This window comes from Nomia melanderi, chromosome 3, assembly GCF_051020985.1.
Source record: "Nomia melanderi isolate GNS246 chromosome 3, iyNomMela1, whole genome shotgun sequence".
NCBI classification, from domain to species: Eukaryota; Metazoa; Arthropoda; class Insecta; order Hymenoptera; family Halictidae; genus Nomia; species Nomia melanderi.
This window is the reverse complement of record NC_135001.1, coordinates 5,208,307-5,227,192: the sequence shown is the minus strand read 5'-3', so window position 1 is coordinate 5,227,192 and position 18,886 is coordinate 5,208,307. Positions and strand designations below refer to the sequence as shown.

Genomic DNA, 18,886 nt, shown 5'->3' with positions numbered 1-18,886 from the left:
GCCGTGTCCGAAAGAACGGTTGGGGACGCGGACCACGAGCGCGACGTAAAATTTAATAACACGGTTCTACCGGTTGAATCGTCCGCGTAAAAGGAACGGTCGCAGCAGGGTACGGAAGATATGAAACGATCACAATCGTTTACGATTGAACGCACGACGAGAACGGCAGCTTTTAATTTTCATTATTCTCCCGTCCGGCGGGCGAACGGTTCTAATTGCAAGCGACCTCTCGTTCCAGTGGATCGGCGAGACTGGGCTGAAAGAAGCAGCCGAAGGTCGCGTGGTCACGGCGAAGCTGGTTTGCAGGGACGCCTCCTCGAAGTCAAAGTACACCGGCGTGTTCACGCCTTGCGTAGCCTTCAGGGTGGCTGGCTCACCCTCCAAGAGCAGTGAGTAGCGGCGCTCCGGCGCGCGACGGTTTTCTACTCGCGTCGCGAACAAACGCTTTCCTTTCACCGGCGTGTCTTCTCGTTCAGGCGTCCGGGAAGTGATGTTCTCTTCGACGTCGCAGCTGTCCCAAGGGCTTTCCACCACGGAATACACAGCCATTGGTCTCTCCTCCGTGATCTTGGCTCTGATCTACGTGGCGAGCGTCTCGCTCTACCTTCACAGCAAGAAGACCAAGAGGAAGATCATCGAAGAGCCGGAAATAAGCATTACACCAGGCCGAGAACCGAGTGGACTGGTCAAGAGCAACCCGTTGCTCGCCGCTTCCAGGCACTTCGAGAGCGACACCAACAGCGGCTTAACGGAAAGCGATCTCGGCGACGATCTTCCGGCCAGCGACAGCGAGCAAGGATTTGAAAATGTACGCGGTACAAGTCTGTCTGCTCGATCGAATTCCTCTCTTTCTCGGAAGTAGTTCCGAGATGTTTCAACGTCTTCTGAAACCACAGGTAACGTCGGCCATCGTTCATCCCCACTGCATCTATCTCGAACAGTCGGAAGTTTGTTTCGGGTCCGGGTCAGGATCCGGATCGATCTTAGGCGAGAGGTTGCCGGAAGAAGATGTTCGAGTGGTGGAGACTGCGGACAACCCTCATCAGCAAGACGTCCCCGTATTACCCGGGGCTCAAAGGAGGAAGTTGTATTTTAATCCTGCCTACTTTGACAAACAACTGTTACTGGTAAGCCGTTTATCGCAGAGCATCGTCGGGAAAAGTAATTGTAATTGTTTAATGTAAAATACAGTTACTTGCCATGATATTGCAAATGCACGGCGTTGCCTTTAGCATTCGGAATCCTCTGTGATTTCAGGCGCGTTCGCGGATCGAAACACCTTGTCGAGGGCATCGATACAAGAAAATTGATTTTCTTTCATTAATATAGTGAATTCATTTAGGATAAAATTAAACAATATAGCTCATGTTATATTAAATCAAGATGGGATTATTCAATTATAGTTTTCAAGTGAATAGCGCTCTAGAGGATTATGATCTCGGCGTTGAATTAAGATTTTTAAATGTAAGAGTTGAAATATTAACCCTTTGCACTCTGAAGATTCTCACTAGAAGTATTTATCATTTTTTGACGAGGCAAAGACGACATTCTTTGCAACTAACTTCAACAGAAATCACAAGTGCATTGAGAAACGAAGCTATTTTATTTCTATTTCTATTTCATGTATCGAGGTATTATACAAAATTATCAGATTTTACAGTTTTACTGCGTCAAATCCCGAGTGCAAAGAGTTATGGTAGCTCGGATTTTTTCCAGGCTCCCCCTCCAGCAGCGATCGAGTTCCTCCTGAAGATCCGCGAGGTGATCTCTATCGCGAAGCACAAGATGGCTGCAAAGAAATTTGTTCCTACCCTGAACGGTGAGTCAATTTTCTTCGATCAAGTTCGTTCATGGATCCGCGCTTATAGTCTTTTGTTACGTCGTAGGTATACCGGAAGAGGAGAACAGTTCGGATTGGTGCGACTCGACAGGCAAGAACCGACAACGATCGTCCTCGAGCTCGTTTCAGGGTTCTCTCGCGAAGACACGGATGTCTCAGCGATGCACCGGATGCCCCGGATGTACCGAGCTTCCCCCGAATACGTTTGGCCTCTCGGAATCGGATCAACCGAGTCCAGGGGAAAGCAAGGTTCGAGCATGGCTGGAAGACATGAGTGCGCCGCAACGTCGCTGGCGAGACGCTGAGGATAACAACCGACGGAGCTTCCAAGAGAACAGCGCCGCCTTTGCAAACGGCTTGGCGTTTCCGAAAGAGCTAGCGAAACGCGACGACTTCGACGAAAAAGCGGAGAATTCAGCAGAGAGAACTCTGTCCTCGTGGAAGACGAAACTGGCGATGTCGAAGAACTTCCGGAGCGGGACGAGAAGTGAGATTCTCGAGAGCGACGATCGACAGAGCCTCTCCGTGCGCTCCGTCAAATCAATGTTCGAAGAATTTCATTGCAACGGTCGACGAGACAGAGACGCCTCGAACGCGGCCAACGGCGATGACGCGGTAAACGCAAAAGTGAGGACAGCGATCGAGAACTCGTTCGTTCAGCAGATGGAGGAAAACGCTGCTACAGAAAAGGCGACTACCGAGACACGGAGGAGCATGGAAGAGAACGAAACTGTGGAGATCGAAATCGAGCGCACCGCGAACTCGACGAACCTACCGACGGAGGATAGATCTCCGTGTGATCGAACGAAAAAGGGGAGAAATGTAACGTTGACGAAGAAAGATCTGCCGGACATGATCAACGAACTTCCCAACCGTACGAGTACAGCGAAACGCATTATGGACGCCGTGATTCGCGAGATGGTGGATGCCAAAGTGTTGGAACACCATGCGAGATCCGAGAACGCGATGGACTACGAAGTGGATAGTTTGGAGCGGTCGAAATGTAGTAGAAAGTCGTCCATTTCGCCGGAGTCCACCGATCAGTCAAGTCCCGCTCTGTCCACCGCCCTACCGATGGACGAGGAATTGACGATGCAGAATGCGGTGATCGACACTAATACCGGCGAGATGATGACGATAGCGATCCCCGCGCTGAACAAGGACGTACTCGAAAGAAACTACTACAACAGTCTACCCGAGTTGATCTCTTCGCAAAGGTATGAGAGCTACTCTTTGGTAAGCGAGGTTTACGTGAACGATGGCTACGACAGTCCTGCCTGCAGCGACGAGTCTGGTCCGGAGATTCGGTACGAGCCGGAGAACCCTGGCCACTTGACCATCAAGGTGCAGGATTCGCCTGAGAATTACGCGAGGCTTGACGAATCGGAGTATGAGCCTGACACGCTGGACCGGAAACCGATGAAATTAAAAATCAATGACGACGTGAACTACGAGAAAGAAGTCCCGAGCGAGGTCTACGTAGATTCCCTCGAGAGGCCTGCTCAAATACTGCTCAAGAGCAAAGGCAGTTTCCGCGATCAGGAGTCCACACGCAACGAAGCCTGTCTACACCGCAGTTACGGCAGCCTCCGCGAGATCTATGAAGCTCGATTGAAGTTCAATCTACCGGATTGCAAAACGAACGAGTCGTCGTCGAACGATCATCTGGAGGACGCCGGAACCTCGAAAAGGAGCAAGTATCTAACGCCCGACACCAGACAAGCGAGGAGGCAACGTCAACCGAGCAACCATCCGGATGTGGTGCCCCTACCACCTATGGAGGATGTTTATCAGCATCCGAAATCTTTGCAATGCGTGAAAGACGCGAGGCAATCTTCGAACTCGTCTCTGTCAAAAAACGGCTGGGACAGGAGTCCTGCCGAAGCGGGTGACCCTACGACCAGCAACGGTGCTCCTGTCCTCAGCAACGATTCCAACGTAGGGACCATTCTGTCTTGCCGCTGCAAGGTTCTTCCAGTACAATCTGAAGAATTGGTGACGGCTCTACCCGACAACTCGTCGATCGAGACATCGAAGAAAAGGAGGAAGAAAATTAAGAGGCACGACCAGGAAACGATGCAGGAGAAGTGTACCGAGGACGCCGGAAATTCTAGTCAGCAGTTACCCGTGTGCTGGAACAACGCTCGTTACCCGGTGAACAAGAGGAAGTTTCCGGTTCGCTGTCATCTTCACGGATCTGCCTTGAAGAATAGTACGTTCGGAGAGTCCTGGGAGGAGCAAAGAAATTGTGAAGACGCTTCGTCTTGCCCTCGCAAACATTCGAACAATCTTCCTGATATGAATACAATGAATTGCTTGCCTGTCGACTATCGTAGACCACGGGCTAGAGTCGAGGATAGTGGATACCTGAGCAGCACGGACAGCAATAGCTCGCAGAAACAGTTGCTTAGGCACGAAGCGAGTAGCGTCTCGGAAACGGACGAAACCGAATCCGTCTGCGACGGAGCTAGTGAGAGTGGCGCTGAGAGTGTAGGAACGGACAGCGTATTTTTCGGGAACGTTTGCAGACTGTCGGAATTCTCTGGCTTCTCGAAGAGCTTACATTCAGATGCGGAAATTAAGCCAAGGAACGCGATTTTTCAGCCGTTCACCGCGAGAAATGATAATGTAGGCTTCGAGAGAATATGCTTCAGCGCTAGCGACAGCGAGACAGAGAGCTTTGTCACTGTTCTTCCGCCTTGTGAAACGACCCCAGAACTGGTTTAATTCAGTCAACGACGATAACACGTGTATAGTTCTCGCTATCGTTGATCTAAATTTACGATGGTAATTGAAATTTCAGCTATAACTGCATTTCGGGACAATCCTAACTGTCTCGTCACTTTGACGCATCGATTCTTCATCCTCTTGGAGACTATATTTCCCATTTTCTATTTCTGTCCTATTTTCTAAGAAGTTCAACGAAATTAGCTGATTTCGAAGATTCCGTCCACGCAACTGAATAGCGAATAAAATCAAAAGTAAATTGCCATCGATAAACGTAAATGAATCTTTAAACGATACCGTAGAATCATCCTTCGGCTTGTCCGGTGATATGTTTCCGGCCAGTATGTTACTGTTAAGCATTTAGTTTACATTTAGACTAATTAAACACGAATCAAACGCCACGCGTTTAAAAGTTCGTCAAACGGGTAAATGTTCAATTGCTGTCTGCTCGGTTAAGAATCTTGCAATTGCGACATTCAGAGGTAGTTAAAGAATCTTAAGTAACCGAAGCTGGTACGTGATTGACATAATGATTTAGCAATGATGTCAGGAACCTTATATACTTCGCATTTCTAATATATACGTAGTTCTTATCAAACAATTATATTTACGCGAGCTTTACAAGTTACGAATTTGTATTTTATTCGGGCGGCATTCATTGACACCCGACGTTGCTTAACCATTGCCATCATAGAGTCTAATTCAACTATACAAAACGGCCGGAAGTGCAATATTACATTTTAGAGAGGAGCACTGTAGCTATTTGTTAATGGCGATACTTGTATCCTTATCGATGAATAGTACTTATGTGCATTAAATACGCGGTAATTAGGATTAATTGCTAGTCGATACAATAACTCTCTAAGAAAGTAATATAAAGATATTACCAGTTATTAGTATTATGTTAGTAGTAAACACCATTGAAGTAAGATTAAACAGATAAAAGAATCTGATGAAACATCTTTAAACATATCACCAAATGTAGCATCGAAAAATGTTACGAGTTACAAAAAGTCAATGTTAACTTCTTCACTTATTCTTTATTGGTGTAATTATTGTTTACGATTTGCCCAAGACTTTATATTCGTACTTTATTAATGTAATTGTTGTATTCTTTGTTGTTGTTCATCTTATTACTCAATAATTGAATATAAAACGATATTTATACTCATAGCCGAATAAGATAGAGCCAAATAACATCTAATACTACTATGCAGGCGATATATTGTTCATAAGTTACTTAGGTACATACTACATTGCTATTTATACATCTTTTAACTTATAGATTAATATATGTCATAATTGTTGCACTAATTTATGATAGAATTGTACATATAAGAAGATACGAGAGAATAATAGATGGTTGTTATTTAGGATGTAATAATTTTGCCTGTTTATTTTTGACAAAAACGTTTTTTTTTTTTCTTTATATCAGAAGCGCACGCTTCAATGTACCTGCCAAACATATGCATAATTATATAGAATATAATGTTTTATTAGGATATAATGATGGTACATTTTATACACTGTATGAATAGTAACGGGAAGCTTGTAATGAAAAAGTGTATTTAACTGAATTGTAGATATATACATATTGTAATAGTGCAAATGGCGAACCGATTGTCATATTTTTATACGGCCAAACAAATTAAGTCGGTTGTGCGACTTTACACGTGTGTAACGAATGGAACACCGCGAATGAATTTAGGTAAATTAACGATTGAAATATGAAAAAATATACGATTCATTGTAAGATCATGCGCGTGTAGAAATGAACGAAAAAATGAATTGTATACTAATGCTTCTCCAGAACGAAAAGGATACTTTTTCATTTGGGGTCGAGAATAAATCTTTCGTATTACTCTCAGAATTGCGTTCGGTGATGGTAGGGATTCGGGACTTGAATTACGTACTTACTTAAAATTTTTTTATTGGACAGATATAATAAATATATAAAACTATCATACAAAACATTGTACTGTGATCATATGCTCACGCATATGCGTGAAACTTCCATTTATATGAATAAATAATTTTGAAATCTAAATTTGTATGTATATGTATGTATATGTACATATATATTTTATTTTACATTATACTTCTTTAATGTGCATAATACTTACATGCATAGAAAGTTATATTGTTTTTAACAATTTATCTGTGCAGACGTTTAATTCTTCAAATGTTTCAAAAAAAGTAAAAGAAAGAAACGCGAAAAATTAGTAATTGTGTGTCACAGTTACGAGAACGTACTTCAAAACTTTTGACTTAACGGAGATCCGTATCGTATCCGAATACCTTATTTACATAAATGGATCTGATGACGTCGTCTCTTGCTGTGGTTCCTTTACTACAACGGGTTTGTCTATATTTTTTGCCGATTCATTGATTATTTTTATTACTAAACGCAACATTTTCTCTTTATAGAAATAGACAGATATTACATCATTATTATTCTTTTCGGTCAAGTGCTGAATTACGTAATTTGTAACTTTCCAGAAAATACCTCGAAATTCTAATAGTAATTCTGCTGTCCTGTTGGAAAAAAGGCAACATAAAATAATCATTATAAAAATTAAGAATTTCAAAATACACACCTTTTATCGCAATACAGGCGTACATTCTGAAAATCCTTCATAGTCATAACAACATTCTCTTCACTTACCTACAAATACATTAACTGTTAATGTCTGTTTATCATATATAGACATTAAAATATATAAAACTATTTTACCCAGTCACAAGTGATTTCATTCTGGCTAAATAACACCACCGACAGTGGTGAAAGTAAACTTGTATCTGAAATCGAAGATTTCCTTCCATCTTGACCAATTTGGTGAAAATACATTAAAAATGGACTTGGCCAATTTTTTCTTTTACTATTTACACTATCAGGTGATATTGCAACTGTTGTATTTTTTCTAAATGAACGTGAATGTTAGGTCGCACAATTATTTTTTTCTTATTGTATTATGAACGTCCTAAATGTTTTTGATACTCACTCGGAAACTATTGTGTTTATAGTTTTTGTAAAGGTCCCACGTTTAAATCCAAAAGGTTTAACATTTAATAATTGATTGCTGGCCGAGAATAAAATAGCTCGAAGTAGTTCTGAATGTTTAGCATTTGTATTTAAATGTTCACAGTCATCCGCAGAAAGTAGAACTTTAGAACTTATAAGGTCATTTATATTGTACATACCTATAAAGAAATAACACAATAATCAATCGTCGTGTGATTTATACTACTACCGTAAATGTGTAAAGATCATACTCCATAATTTCTGAGAATTGTCATTCTTATCCGCGTTGTTATGAAATTCTGTTGAGTTTTGCTGATCCGACACGGAATTCCTAAAATACCGTATCAAAGCGATATGATCACTTGTACTGTGAAACGTATGTTTTATATCCTTTTTGACCGACTTTGACATCAACGAAGTAGTATTCATTTCGGTTGTAGTGGAAAGCATTGTGATTAATGACAATATAGGACTCAAACATCTACAAAATAGAAGAACTCTATTAATTACAAATAATTTGTTTTCACTTCGGAAACTTGTATACACATACGTACTGAAAAATACAAGAAAGTATTAACGCTTTACTATATCTAACATCCATTGAGAAATACATTATTCGTATCCTTAAAGGTGTGAGATTTTCATTCTCGTCCAGAATATTAAGTTTCGTCAAAGTTTCGATAGCATTAGATACTGATCTTTCTTTAGGTTGTTCAATCATTTTACTAAAGAAATCTCATACATTTTCATTACTGAATCTTTTACTAGTAACAATTAATTCATTTAACGATAGTCTGCGTATTTCGGGCTCTGGAAATGATGGTAGTTGATGATACATATCTTCTGTTATCAAGTGATAACTTTCACCAGATGAAACGCGACCAGCTCTTCCTTTTCTAGACGTTAAGACGAAAACTTGTTTCACTCTTATTGTTTCCCTTCAATGACAAAACATAGTAAAATATTACAGTTTAATAATTACCTTTGATTAATATTTGCACGTGTTACCCAATGAGTGGATATATTATATATAGATGTACGTTCATCCCAAATTAAATTTCTCTTACGGACAGTATCAACAACATACTTAACATCTGGAATAGTAATACTGTTCTCAGCGATATCTGTGGCCAAAATGATTTTTTGAGAACCGTGGGGAAGAGTTTTAAAAACTGCCTGTTGTTCCAGATTCGTTAATTTTGAGTGAACTGGAATTATATGTACATTATAATTCTGTAGATATTGTAATGTCTTTCTAAGCATTTGAATTTCACTCCAACCTGGTAGAAAACACAAAATACCACCAAGTGGTTTATTTTCGATAATCCAACGTATTAATTCTGCTGTATCGTCAAGAGGAGTTTCTCTTTCCTTCAACATTTTTCTGAGATTATGCTGTTTAAAGATCTTAATATCCTCTAAAAAATGTGTTTTTACTGGATATACCTGTCCAGGTATCTCAATTACATCACAGGAAAAGTATTTCTGTAATATGTCTACGTTTATAGTTGCTGACATAATTATAAGTTTCAGAGATGGTTTATCATTCAATAATTGTTTCACTATGCCAAGCAGAACATCAATTTCTAGTGTTCTTTCATGAGCTTCATCTATAATTATATGCGATAAATTTTCTAAAATTGCATTACGTTGTAATCTTCGTAAAGCTATACCAGTTGTACAAAACAAGATTGAACCACTCGATTGTGGAAGTACAGACTCAAATCGTATATGGTACCCTACCACATAGCCAAGACGTTCTTTCCTCTCAGAAGCAACACGTTGGGCTAAAGATACAGCTGAGACTCTTCGCGGTTGCGATATGAGTATGTTACATTCGTGCGATTCAAGTTTTGCTGTGTATAAATCCATTATAAATTGTGGTATTTGAGTACTTTTACCACAGCCAGTATCAACTTTGATTATGACGACTTGATTATTCTCTATAGCGTTAAGTATATGTGATCTGAAAAGTTATTTTCAGCATATTAAGGTAAATTTTAGTACACTGTAATTCTTAATACATACTTATATTGCTCAATCGGAAGATTCTTCTTTGAATCTTTTCTGTCTTCAAGTTCCCAATATAATCTACGATTACGAAACTCGTGATCTTCACTTGAGTTCATAAATGGTGTTTGTTTTGCTTCCAAATCAATTTCATCAATGCCCATACTAGGCGATTCTGTTATAATAGGCTCTATTTCCTAACAATATTTTTTCTATGGAAAAGGTTTATACAGAATTCTAGAATATACATTGTTACTAATCCTGAAACTTACATGATAATATGTCTCCAACATAAATTTGATTTCATTGTTAAACTTTGAATCAAGGTCTATTTTAAAATGATCCAATAATGATTGAATTTCTGTTTGCGTATAAAGTTTAGGTATTAAATTTTTAACGTTTCCAGTTTGGTTCAGCCACATCAAACTTTCTCAGGCCATGATACATTAATAGTACATATTTGTTTGCGGGGATGAGTTGTGGTATCCTCCGAATAAATGAAAGATATGTGTTGTTTTCCAAATTCATGGTTTACAGTAGAATAAATCTGATGAAGTTGGCTTATTGGATTTTCATGCTGGTTGGCATTAAACATTTTTGATTGCTCATATCGATGATGTTTCTGTAAAAATTATCTTATACTAGTAACGCGTATAAAAATTTCTGATACTGTTCCAAACAATATACCACACGTACATCATTTTGGCTATGAAATCCCTTTTGTTCGTCATTAGAGCTGTGGGTTAGTCGCTGAAAATAAGTGTTTATCTCAAACAATTAAGGTAAAGTAAGGTAATTCTAAACAATTATTTAATAAATCTTACTGTATTAGCAGCTATTATATATAAATTCCTTTTTGTCTTCTTATTATCGGGATAATAAAATATTTTTGAATGTGACCGAATACTTTGTAAACATCTCCAATATAGTTGACTATAAAAAATAAATTCCATTTAATCAAGACGTAATATGACATTAATTATAATGAAACTAAGTTTGTATAATAATATATTCTAAACAAATGCATAATATTACTCACTGCCTATGCATTGGATTCTTTAGTGTATTCATTACTTGAGGCAGAAACATTGTTGTACATTGGATTTTAACTCTGTAACAGAATAGGTATCCAGCATGATTTAATTCCGGATGATTCTATAAATTTACCATTACATGACAACAGAAAACAGTGCACACGTTTGAAAGAATGAATAAACATTTTATAAAGAAACAAATTGTATCAAACAATCGATTAAAATTAGAATAAATCTGACATTGTAAAAAACTATATGCATACTAATATTAATGAATTTATGTTAAGGTTAACCTTATTTTATGTTTTCTTACCATTTAACCATATAAATTTGTGTTAATGTTCTCTTTTTATCTTCCCTGTGTAATATATAATTAACTCGTATAATATATAATAAATATATACATGCAAAATAACTGGCAGAGAACGTGGCCCTTAAGATTCCTTGCTCTGTATAACCAAATCTATGTACAACTACAAGTTAGTTATAACGACTACCAGCTTAGGTATTTCACACCGAGGATGTTACATACCTTAACAGATTAGAATATTTTTGTCTCTCCTTGCGTTACGAAATGAAATAAACGACAGTAGAATTATATCAATTTCAATGAATCTTTCGTGCCAAGTAAAATATTTTTTCAAAGATCGTTATCCATTGCCAGTCGATTTCAGGAATTGATAAACTAGAGTGTGAATGTTGTCAACGAACGTCCCGAGACATTCTCTCTAGGAGTTAGGTTCTTTCGCACCCGGGTGCATCAGTGACAATCGTGGAATGACGTGTGTTTGTGAGAATGTGTATTTTACTCCTTTTTTAAATATAGCTGTAGGTAGGCAGGTAACATACTTTCTGAAATGAATGTTAGATTTAAGAAGGCAGGGGCCGGTGCTGGCCGTCGTTTCTGCGGGATGGTCAGTTTTACCGGGGAACTTGAAAAATCGGTTCAGAGTTGACAGCAAAACGGAGCATGCCGTTTGCAGATCAACCTTGATCTCGACTTTTCAAGTTCCACATAAATACCGCGTTCGCGATCGGTATCAGGCTCGATTAGGCGAAACGTTCGAAATTGCTCGATTGTAATTGGTCGAATGGTCGATGGCTGTTTTCGAGCCATTGGCCATTCGCTATCGAGAAAGCTCAGGGTTTCAGAAATGGCGGACTGCCGAAGAAACGAAGAGGCGTATGCCGAGGAGGCCCCGACAAAATGTCTCTCAAGAGGGCAGCTATTAATGGTCCTCCGTCTTAGCATGGAGATGGAGCGTCATTTTATGTTACTACTTTGTCACTGCATTCACTTTAGCTTCAGTAGAAATGGTAGTAGCGGTAGTAGAAAACTCGTTGTAGTTGAATCGGGCTGGCCATAGCCGTCACAACGTCCAGCAAAGAGCATTTCACGATTTTTAATTAGCGTAGCAAGACAAACATTACGGGTTGGATGTTGGAGTTGCGAATGATATAATCGCGATTTCTACTAGAATATTGATTTTTATACTTGTTTTTTGAAATTGCTGTTAAGATAGCTTTGCGTATGACAAACATTGATCGCGTTTCACTTTCATACTATTGAATATAAAGCGCAATTATGTTAACCATCACGTACTTCTTTTAATTTTGAAATAGCGTAGCGAATAACTAAATAATCGCATTTGATAGAATGCGATGTATTAGATATAATTCTCATTGATTAAAGTATTTCCATAACCGACAATAGTGATTGGTTTACTCTAGCATAATTAAAATTGTCCTTACCTTGCAGCAGTTCGTATCTACTAAAAAAGTTATTAAACATCTCACAAGTCATAAGGTTTATCGCGCTGCCTGAATCCACTAACGCTTCCACAAAGTAATTTTCTTCTTTTTCCTCCGTCAATAGGACACAATAATCCTGAGACGGACCCTGGAGTGGTGAATGCCTTCGTTGTCCTTCAGTCGTTGAACTCTGCGACCCGTCGATATCAGCGACACACTGTCGGCTTCGGTGCCTCCACTTTTGAAGATTTTGGACACCTCAGGTAGCCGTGTCCTTATTCACCGCAGGAAAAGCATGACCCACGCTTTCTCTTAGGTTTGGGACAGGGGCCTGCCAGATGTCCTTTTCCATAACAGTTGTAGCACCGCCGCACAGGCTGCAGTGGGTTTACAGCACTAACATTGTCACTGGGCTGTCGATTCGTTACAATTCTTCTGTCGACAACGACGTTTTTATTCGTTTTGGGTTTCAAGGATATCTTCTCAAACGCCTCTAACAATCCGGACGGTTCCGTAAAGCGATGCATTCTCGCTTGATTACGTAACAGATCGTCCGGAATCCTGTCGATCATGCAGTCAATCAATTCTTCATCTTCGACACCCACTTGATTAGCCAAAATCATCTTGTCGTGATGATATTCACTGAAGTTTTCTTGAATTCTCCACGATCTTTCTTCAAACTTTTTCCTTAGCGCTAACTTATTTTGGCGATGATCAAACATTTTTCTCATGTTGGATAACAAACTTTCCACATTCATTTCAATGTGTTCGGGCTTTGAGTGAAGCCACTCTAACGCTCTTCCCTTCAGTTTCGCCGCGATGAGAACCTTGATAGCGTTTTCATCCAGTTCATACGTATTCTTCAATAATAAGAGAGATTTTTCCCACGCTAAAAAGGTATTGGTGGATCCATCAAAGTCGCTCAACAAATCGCCAACTGCTCTCACGTTAACATTCGGCCCATGACTTTGTACTGACCGAGGCGAATTTCTTAAAATTTCATTCTCTCGCCTCATCAAGTCCATTTCACGTTGCAAAAGGTCTCTCTCTCTCGTCGAATAAATTCTAACTCCCTTTCGTATTGGCTCAATGGACCTGTCTGTTGTTCGACCATCTCTGTCTCATCTAGTTCTTGGCATGCGCCAGGTTCATTCGGAAGGGACATCCACGAACCTTCTGGATCAGCCGCGTTTAGCCTTACTAATAACTCGCTCTTCGATCCTGACGTTGGCAGATCAAATCGCTTCAAACACTTTTTCAGTTGCTGAATCGTAAAATTTTCACTCATCTTCACAGTTTGTTTCAAAGTTCACAAAATCACACACACACATGCTATTTTTTCCAAAATCCTTCAAATAAAAGTTTACTTAAAAGTTCACATAAGAGTTCACATAAAAGTTCACTTAAAAGTCTTCGTTGAACCCGTATCCCACTTCTGAGGATTAACACTGTAAGATGTTAGGAGAAAATTCGGCGGAACGAGTTTTCAATTCTGTAGAAGGGATTCTTTGAGTAACGGGAGAGGTTGACTCTCCAATAACACTTTCGCTGGTTATAATATTAAATATATTGTGACTGATATTGATAAAGTATATTTAACAAAACGAGATTACACATTATACGATCGACCATACGACCACGCGACTACGAACAGGAACGTGTATCATAACTGAATAATGAAACAAAAACGCGGGGGCGAACGCGTCCCAGACGGTGTTCCCTTGTTTATCGCGTGCCCACTGCCGCGGTTTACATGAACGCTTCAACAGTTTGCACCTCTTACACTTCATTTACTTTAACTTCAGTATAATTTGATTTTCAGTGTATTTAATTGTACTTCTAATTTAACTAACTTTAAATCGTTTTTGTTACAGGCTGCAAATTTTGTTACTATAAAAATACAGTTTTGTTTCAGCTCTAATTCTAATCTGTTTTTAATTTAATTTTAAACTAATGCCATTTTATCATCGACACATTATTAATCTATGTTTAATACAATTTTTATTTGTTTCAGCTCTAATTGTAATCTACTTTTAATCTAATTTCAGTCTAATTTTACTTTAACAGTGACACATTATTCATTTATTCTTACCACAATTTTCATTTAATGTTACTGCAGCACATTTACGATTACCTCATAACCATTTTACAAATTTGTTAGTGTTGTATTTCAGCATAGGCTCAACAATCAGTACAATATTAAATGCCATAGTTCTAAGTGCGTTAATATTAAGATGTAAAAATAGGAACGGAGGTCGATGGACTTGAATCAAGTCCATCTGTAGTGTATGTATAGCGAGAGCGAAAGAGTGAAGGAGAGGGGAGGATGAATGCGCGCGCAAGTGGTGCGTGCGTGCGTGAGGTTGACGCGCGGACCGCAGAGAAGGACCGCAGAGCAGTCATAATAAAGTGTCCAAAGTATATGCATTGTTTGGTGACTTCCCCGCAACCTTCACGGGAAACAAGAAAGGACACGACGCTCGCAGAAGTAAGAAGATACATAGAGCTAGGGTGGCCAAACAAAGGTACACTAGCGAGTGAAATGAAACCCTATGAAGCGAGAAGAGACGAGCTGGCAATGGAGCAAGGCTGCGTAATGTGGGGACATCGCGTAGTAGTGCCACGGAAGTTGCAGGCAGCGGTGTTGTGAAAGAACTACATAAAAACCACGCAGGCTTAGTTCAAATGAAATCGATAGCCCGGTCATTCTTTTGGTGGCCACAAATCGACAAACAAATGGAAAGAGTTAGCGAAAGGGTGTCGGAAGTCCGCGACTGCGCAGAAGTCCGCGACAACCCGCCAACGGCAAGATTGCATCCGTGGGATTGGCCACAGGAACCGTGGCAAAGAATTCATACCGATTTCATAGGACCTTATAAAGGACATAACTTCCTCCTACTAGTGGACGCAAGAACGAAATGGCCGGAGATTTTTCACATGCAAACGACGACAGCGGAAAAGACAATAAGTGCATTCAGGCAGGTGTTCGCGAGATACGGGCTACCACAACAAATAATAAGTGACAACGGACCACAGTTCACCAGCGACGCGTTTAAAACATTTTTACGGAAGCTGGGGATAACGCATATCCGATCGGCCGTAAAGCACCCGGCATCAAACGGGGCAGCCGAAAACTTAGTAAAAACGTTCAAGAGAAGATTAAAAATTATGCTAAAAAATGGTAGAACAGCCCAAGTGTTGTATTCCACTCAATATGTTTATTATTAAAGTAAAATACAAACGAAGTAATACTGGATACAATATTCGTCGTTAGAATAGCGTAGATTCTAGTCCTTAGAAGGTTCAGAGAAAGTCTGCCCGTCCAGGAAAAATGCTGGGTGTTTTTAAAGGATCGGAAAAATAGGAAGGGGGAGGGGGGGAGTTACTGCGAGCTTGGTGGTCTGTAAAGGATGAGGTCATGAGGATGAGGGCAAGGTTCAGGAATGACTTGATCGGTCGAGTCATGAGGGTGAGGACAAGGTTCAGAGATGACTTCTTCGGTCGAGTCACGAGGAACAGAAGGAAGGACTTGGGATGTTTGCTGTTTACAGTAGCGTGACTGATTCGGCATACAACACCTTCCGCCATAAGATCGTTAACGGCAGGTTAACAATTGGGTTTAGCATAAAAAAAAATTGACATAAATTATGTTAAATTCTAAGACCTTCTGCCACGAGTATATAAATAGTTAAATTACATAAGTTTTGCATTGAGAATAATATAAAATAGTGTAGAAACGTCGATTATAAATAGTCTTAAATATAATTTAAATATGTATCAATTTTTCCTAATAATAATTTAAATAGTTCAATAATCCAATTAAAAATAGAGTGTAGATAGTTGCACGAATATATCTTTCCCTTTCTTTCTTAAATTTTTTTTTTAATATATATGTATATAAGAGATTACATGATTGTTTTTAGAATACATATAGAATTTATGGGTAAAATAATATAAAGTGATAAAAACATACAGAGACATCAATGATATATGCGTTTTTTTTTTTAGAGGGGAGTAGTACTTCTTCGCGCTCTTTGCCGTGATTGGACTCGAACTGCAGCGGTCGTTTCTTCGTCTTCTGACATCTCAGGTATTGGGTTGATGATTACTGCTCGGTCCCTTCTTGGTTGATAAGTGACTATCTCGTTGATCGGCGTTGTGGGTTGGCTTGAAGGTGATGATGACGATGATGAATCGAAGATGCAGTTAACGAAGTTCTTAATTAATGGTGGATTGATTTCTCCACGTCTCGGATCCGCGGTTGAACAGCATAACCGTTGTAACCAGCGAAGGCATCCGAAATTTTTACAGCATTTTAATAGCACAAATAGCACCAGAAGTGCCGCAATTGTTCCAAGGGCGACTGCGTACCACCTAGTATGTGTCACTATGAATGGCTGATTTATTTGTTTGGTAATGATCTCATTGAATTCACCTAATTTCTTATTGGCGTATTTGAGTTCCGTGAGATCGATGTTTGTAAGATGTATCGGCTTTAATGAGTCGTTGGGGAGATGGAAAATATCTTCGAATTCATGACATAATTTAATTATTGAATCTTTCTCTTCAGGATTTAGATGATCAGTACGTAGATTTTCATTTAATAACTTAAATCTTTCGATTGTATCTACTGGTTTATCAGAAAAATAAAAGATACGGGCTTGTTCAGAAGGACGTAGGAGTGGTAAATTAGGTTTAGCAAACGTTTTCTTTTCCGTGGATCGATTAATAATTGTGATTAAGGCCTCATTTTTGTTTATTACTTTTACTAGCGCGCTGGGGGTAATTAATGATTCCTTTTGATCCAATGTCCGGTTTAAAATTATTCCTTCTTTTAGATTAAGAGGGTTTTTGACCGATACCTTGGCCACCATTTCAGATCGCGGACTGATTGATATTAGGGACGTGTCCGATTGTTGAGCTGTATTTCGTTGCAGAGAAATTGAGAATGGAATCGATTTGTTTGAAATAGATGATTTTTGGAAATCAATTTTGCAATTTTGCGCGTCGAAAAAGTCTTGCCCTAAGAGACCATCAAAAGGAATTCCCGTATTGGAATCGAGAACTTGAAATTTGCAATTAAATAAATGCTTACGGACCGCTAAATTTAGTTCCGTTTCTCCGAGAGTTGCGATTGGCGCATTAATTTTATAATTATAGAGACTTGATTTTTTCACTAGGGAGACAGACGCTCCAGTATCGATTAAGAATTTTAAGATCCCATCGGGGAAGATTGATGATGAAGATTCGAATAGGACGAATGTTAACTCATTATTATTTGCGTAGACGTTGTGGAAAGTGAATGAATTAAGAAGTGTCGAAACATTAGATTCATCGTTATTCGTTAGCGTTTGCTCTGGAGGATTGGAGTTTTGCGTAGGAAGTTGATAATTCTGGTTACTTAGATGAACGCTTGAGTGTTGCGTATTTTGAGGGTTTGATCTGTTCCCGTTATTCTTATTGCGTCAACGTTTGCAGCAAATCTTTTGAAGCATTCGTCGATAGAATGGCCCATATTTTTACAATATCGACATTGAATTTGATTAGTTGAACTGTGCGAGTTTTGAGTTGATATTGAATTGTTAGGCCGATTTGAATTTTGAAACTGATTTGGATTCTTACAATGATTTTGAGGATTATTTTGTCTAAAGGATGAATTTTGCTGAGTAAAATGAAAACACCCAGCATTTTTCCTGGACGGGCAGACTTTCTCTGAACCTTCTAAGGACTAGAATCTACGCTATTCTAACGACGAATATTGTATCTAGTGTTACTTCGTTTGTATTTTACTTTAATAATAAACATATTGAGTGGAATACAACAATTTCTCAAATTCTTTTTTAACCTTTTACTAAAAATATTTTAATATTCGATGATGAGATAAAGACGATATTTTGTGAAATTAGAAGAGGAATTACACATTAAGGAACAAAGCTATTTTATTTCAATATTTCAGTATTTCTCAAATTGATGTATCATACATAGTATAATATTAAATATCAAATTTTATAGTTTTACTGTATGAAATCAAATGAGTGAGAGTCACCTCTCGAGTACAAAGGGTTAACTTCAAAAATGAAAAATTGTTCTTTCGGATTTTCACTATATTTCGATGAAATTGCTGTATTTGCAGAATATATTTTTGAAATTTAAAGTAATTTAATTTGACATAAGGAAGAGTTGAAGGATGTCGAGTAGGCAATAATTAGATATAGTAAATGACTATTCGAATTCACACTGTTATCAAACTTGTGGTGAAGATTAGTGTCTCTTACCTTTAATGAGGAATTTTTAAAGTCGAATAAAGTTTAATTAGAGTTTTGTAGAATTTTCTGTTTTACCGTGAGGAGGTTAGTGTATTCCAAACAATGATACGCACTTGTTAGTCACTGTATATTTATATACCGGGTGATCGTATAACATAGAGTGGATATATTTATATAGCACAAATAAAATTGTTTACATAATAGTAGAAGACAATTGATACATTGTAATAGAGAA

The 18,886-nt window shown here is 38.8% G+C and overlaps 3 protein-coding genes across 13 annotated transcripts in view; 1 reads left to right on the top strand and 2 right to left on the bottom strand.

Annotated features, from left to right (window-relative positions):
- The window catches only part of sha (shavenoid), a 54,330-nt gene extending 47,753 nt beyond the window's left edge, over nucleotides 1–6,577 (top strand). For both annotated transcript variants that reach the window (XM_031988382.2, XM_031988372.2), the window contains exons 6-10: nucleotides 239–389; nucleotides 477–808; nucleotides 897–1,127; nucleotides 1,717–1,819; nucleotides 1,887–6,577. In XM_031988382.2, the coding sequence (XP_031844242.1) occupies nucleotides 239–389; nucleotides 477–808; nucleotides 897–1,127; nucleotides 1,717–1,819; nucleotides 1,887–4,567 (3,498 nt within the window). In that variant the 3' untranslated portion in view covers nucleotides 4,568–6,577. The remainder of the gene's footprint in view (nucleotides 1–238; nucleotides 390–476; nucleotides 809–896; nucleotides 1,128–1,716; nucleotides 1,820–1,886) is intronic.
- LOC143174387 (ATP-dependent RNA helicase DHX30-like) lies at nucleotides 6,490–8,310 on the bottom strand. Its single transcript, XM_076366151.1, has 6 exons — nucleotides 8,144–8,310; nucleotides 7,841–8,070; nucleotides 7,570–7,768; nucleotides 7,302–7,488; nucleotides 7,165–7,232; nucleotides 6,490–7,102 (listed from the first exon to the last, which is right to left on the bottom strand). The coding sequence occupies exons 1-6, from the start codon at nucleotides 8,308–8,310 to the stop codon at nucleotides 6,871–6,873; spliced, it is 1,083 nt and encodes a 360-aa protein (XP_076222266.1). The 3' UTR covers nucleotides 6,490–6,870.
- On the bottom strand, nucleotides 8,262–18,764 carry LOC143174386 (ATP-dependent RNA helicase DHX30-like). 10 transcript variants are annotated; one of them, XM_076366142.1, is made up of 10 exons: nucleotides 18,661–18,764; nucleotides 11,166–11,485; nucleotides 10,947–11,096; nucleotides 10,639–10,710; nucleotides 10,424–10,532; nucleotides 10,296–10,349; nucleotides 9,872–10,221; nucleotides 9,618–9,796; nucleotides 8,572–9,555; nucleotides 8,326–8,485 (listed from the first exon to the last, which is right to left on the bottom strand). In XM_076366142.1, the coding sequence occupies exons 7-10, from the start codon at nucleotides 10,019–10,021 to the stop codon at nucleotides 8,326–8,328; spliced, it is 1,473 nt and encodes a 490-aa protein (XP_076222257.1). In that variant the 5' UTR covers nucleotides 10,022–10,221; nucleotides 10,296–10,349; nucleotides 10,424–10,532; nucleotides 10,639–10,710; nucleotides 10,947–11,096; nucleotides 11,166–11,485; nucleotides 18,661–18,764. The 10 variants fall into 10 exon arrangements, with proteins under 10 accessions (XP_076222262.1, XP_076222257.1, XP_076222261.1 ...); XM_076366146.1 differs by lacking the exon at nucleotides 18,661–18,764 and having other exon boundaries at nucleotides 8,572–8,797; nucleotides 8,870–9,555; nucleotides 11,166–11,783; XM_076366147.1 differs by lacking the exon at nucleotides 18,661–18,764 and having other exon boundaries at nucleotides 8,262–8,399; nucleotides 11,166–11,788.
- Nucleotides 18,765–18,886: the final 122 nt, after the last annotated feature.

Bases quoted from the DNA above. Each gene is read 5' to 3' on its own strand.
- LOC143174386 (XM_076366142.1), bottom strand. From the start codon at position 10,021: ATGTGGCTGAACCAAACTGGAAACGTTAAAAATTTAATACCTAAACTT. The intron at 9,797-9,871 runs GTAAGTTTCAGG...AAATATTGTTAG, and splicing joins TGTTGGAGACATATTATCAT to GAAATAGAGCCTATTATAAC. The intron at 8,486-8,571 runs GTAATTATTAAA...CTTAACGTCTAG, and splicing joins CGTGCAAATATTAATCAAAG to AAAAGGAAGAGCTGGTCGCG.
- LOC143174387 (XM_076366151.1), bottom strand. From the start codon at position 8,310: ATGATTGAACAACCTAAAGAAAGATCAGTATCTAATGCTATCGAAACT. The intron at 7,489-7,569 runs GTGAGTATCAAA...ACGTTCATTTAG, and splicing joins ATAAACACAATAGTTTCCGA to AAAAAATACAACAGTTGCAA. The intron at 7,103-7,164 runs GTGTGTATTTTG...TTTTTCCAACAG, and splicing joins CGCCTGTATTGCGATAAAAG to GACAGCAGAATTACTATTAG.